This window comes from Vigna radiata, unplaced genomic scaffold (genome assembly GCF_000741045.1).
Source record: "Vigna radiata var. radiata cultivar VC1973A unplaced genomic scaffold, Vradiata_ver6 scaffold_1024, whole genome shotgun sequence".
Classification (NCBI taxonomy): domain Eukaryota; kingdom Viridiplantae; phylum Streptophyta; class Magnoliopsida; order Fabales; family Fabaceae; genus Vigna; species Vigna radiata.
Genome location: NW_014543139.1, coordinates 1 through 3,518, shown reverse-complemented (window position 1 = coordinate 3,518; position 3,518 = coordinate 1). Strand labels below are relative to the sequence as shown.

The window sequence follows — 3,518 nt, the reverse complement described above, 5'->3', positions numbered from 1 at the left end:
GAGACAGGGTTGGAGTCTAACGGAGGGGCGGAGATATCTGGATGGGCTCACGTATGATGCGATCATCTGGTATCCATACAGGTCGCACAGACGTACTTGTCCATTCTTAGCCATATGTATGTTTTCAGGATGGATCCGACTAGGCGACATGATTCACCGGCATCTGCCTGAACGCGTGTTGCGTCAGTTTGGTTTTCAGCAAATCATACCACGTTCGCCTGAGGACCTTCCGATGCCAGAGATTCATATGATTGATCAATATTGGTTGAGGTATGTAGAGCATGCCGTTACTGGTGCTGTTGAAGTTGAGGACCCCTCTGCATGTGTTGACGGATACCTGGCGTGGTTTAGACGAGTGTCGCACCCGTACATCCTTCCAGCTAACGACGATGATCGACCCAGTCTTGCACCGCGCATGAGACGACACCTTCCGGATGACATCCCGGTGCCCCCAGTTCGTCGTAGACGATCGCCTGAATCTGGATTGTTGGTATGTAATGAAACCAAGTGTTATTGTTTATTATATCAATTTTGGTTTATGTAGTTAATTTATTTTTTTGGTTATATTCATTTCAGGGTGGTATGAGGCGTGTGATCAAGATGCTGCAGGACATGTTAAGCTGTCAACACGTCACACAGAACGCTGTAGTCTATGAGCAAACTAATCAGACATTACAGGTTGCTCGTAGATCTGTTGAGGAGTACGAGGCTGCTACTACTAGTAGAGGTGGTCGTCATGTGCNCGGACGAGCATCATTTTCCTGAAGGGACAAATTCATATTTGTTTAATTTTTTAATATTTGTTTATGTTATGTTTACTTATACTTTGAATATTTATAATGCATTTTTTCATACGCTTTCCGTACTTGGACTTTTTCTATTAATCGTCTACGTTGAATGAAATTAAGACACAATTAAAATATGAAATTAATACGACAATTAAATGAAATTTTTAGTACAAAAAAATATTTACAAATGAAATATTAAATTACTACATAACAAACTTCATTTCAGTCTTCTCCAAGATCTACATAACTTTGATTAGCTCCCATTAATGCCATAAATGAATGCATCCTTTGTGTATAAAATGTTGACCATAATNGTGCCTCTGGGTAACAATGGTTTGAGGAAATGATGTCCACCATGGGTAACGGGCAACCATCTTGTAATTGAACCTGGAAACTTAATGTTAGTAAATGAATCGTAATGAGCAACGCTTATGGTATTATAAAAATGGAAATTTACCTGTACAAAATGACATCCATTAACAAATCCAATGCATAAGATCTGATGTTGTCTAATATCAGTAGGCGGTACAGTGCGAAGTGGGAATATGGTAAAACTCTNAACATAGGANAAACATACTAAGATGACATTGTATCTATTTGCAATGGCATAACCAATGTCCGGTATCGTCATCCACTTCTTAGCATTAACCTGTAATGGTTGAAGTAAGTATTTAAGAAAAGAAAAAAAAATATAATAAAATACTTCTTTATGAGATTTTGAACAAATACCTGTGATCGATCGTGGACAATTAATGACTGACGTATTCTTCCAATCGATCGTAGCTTCCTACTAAATTTGCGTATTCATCACGCCACTGAGTTAGTTCTTCATAAAGGTTATGTCGGATAGTAGGCCATGCCTCTTCACCTAAACCCAACAAGGCAGCAATGCACCGATAACCGCAATGACCATCAGCAACAACATCAACAACATCTACAATGTATGGTTGACAAATCGGATGAAATTGATTTAAGAATGGTACTACCCTTCGCGCAAATTCTTTCGGCTTTGATTTGACTTGAGATTTTCGTGAAGAAGAAGGCTCTGTCCTGGAAACCAAAGTGTCAACGTGCTCAAAATATGATGGGTCACGTTTCGTAGACCTCTCATGTCGTGCAACTTTAGTCTTCTGTGCACCTTTTGTCTTCACTTTATGCGTCGGAGCAAGCATAGATGTCATCTCTGGGCAAGCAATTTCTAGCATCTTATGTCTTATGTTGACTTTTTCACCAATGTCAACATTTTTGAATCGTTCCTGTACCAGTTTAACTTCCCGATCAAGGCTAAACTNTGGAAGCGATTCAGTAGACACAGTTCTTGAAATGCTTAAACGGGTCCAGATAACATGTATTTCACCAATAGGAATCATTCCAGGCTCATATCGTGCTAAAATACAAGCACATGGTAGGCCATACGTTGAGCTCAAAATGCATNCACAACGACCACTGTCCAAACCTATGTTATTCACTCGCTCNACTTCTTCAGCAATAAGTTCAAGAGCGTATCGTGAAACACGTCCAACAAGTGTTTTATATCTCAGTGCTTTATAAGCATCACTCCTTAAGTTAATACTTTTTTCAAAGGACGCTCTGATCTTATTATGCTGTAGGACAATGACATTATGCATAGCATCCCAACACGAGCATAAGTCTCCCATACTAGACCCCAATAATCTCTTCAGGTTCCAGTGNGCAGACTCAACCCTGTGACAAAACACATTAATAGTATGACAACAAATATAAAATACAAAAGTACAAAAATTAACAATAACAATTACCTGTTTGTTGTAGTGTGGCCTAGATGCATGACTTTGTTTGTCCACGCCTTGACGAAGCATGTCTTATGAGGCATGATCCAGGTACGGTTGACATAATCAAAAAATAAAGGCCATGCAGCACAAGCATACTCAAAACGATAAACATAANCACCAAACTTGGACTNGTCNTCACAGTCCATCACATCTTGCCATACTTTCATCAACCCATCCCATGCCTCAGCCTTATCCACTAACATCTTGCATTTCGCTTTCACATTCTTCATAATATGGAATGTACAAAGCATATGATATGTCTCAGGGAAGACATTGGNAATGGCATTTATCAAAGCAGTGTCTCTATCAGTGACAACAACGCGTGGACCGTCCTCTGTTGTCAATAGTAATCGTCTAAACATTTCCAATGCCCAAGTGAAATTATTTTGGCGTTCACTTGAAAGAAATGCAAAGGCGGCTGAGAATGTCAACCCAGTGGACGTGACTCCAACGATCTCAAGCAACGGAAGACGATATTTGTTTGTCTTGTACGTCGTATCCATTAAGAACACAATATTAAATGCATTGACCAGGTGCGCTGAATCAGGATGTGTCCAAAATAGGTCACTTACTACGTCAGAATCTTCCAAACATCTACTATGTTGGATGTATTTGTCTCTGTCTAACAACATCATCAACTGTTGCATTTCAGTTCTCGACCCTCTCAAAGATCGTTTGTAAGTGTATCTCGCGTTATATATTTGTTTTATAGTTGTCACGTTATCTTCATTATGTTCTTTAAGAGTCAAAAGAATATTTGCGGGTTTAACTTGACTCTTAGTCATGTCAATAAGAATTGACTGTTCAGCANCATTNAACCTCCCCGCATAAGGATGACCGACCAAAGTCTCGGCTAATTCATGGTTGTGATAACCACACATAACCTTTAACACCCAACCGTGTCCTTTAGGTTTACCCC

The 3,518-nt window shown here is 39.5% G+C and overlaps 1 protein-coding gene across 1 annotated transcript; it reads right to left on the bottom strand.

The window, feature by feature from the left end:
* Positions 1 to 1,411: 1,411 nt before the first annotated feature.
* On the bottom strand, positions 1,412 to 2,699 carry LOC106753223. Its single transcript, XM_022777432.1, has 2 exons — positions 2,567 to 2,699; positions 1,412 to 2,492 (listed from the first exon to the last, which is right to left on the bottom strand). Exons 1-2 carry the CDS (start codon positions 2,638 to 2,640, stop codon positions 1,538 to 1,540), a joined length of 1,029 nt encoding a protein of 342 aa, XP_022633153.1. The 5' UTR covers positions 2,641 to 2,699; the 3' UTR covers positions 1,412 to 1,537.
* Positions 2,700 to 3,518: the final 819 nt, after the last annotated feature.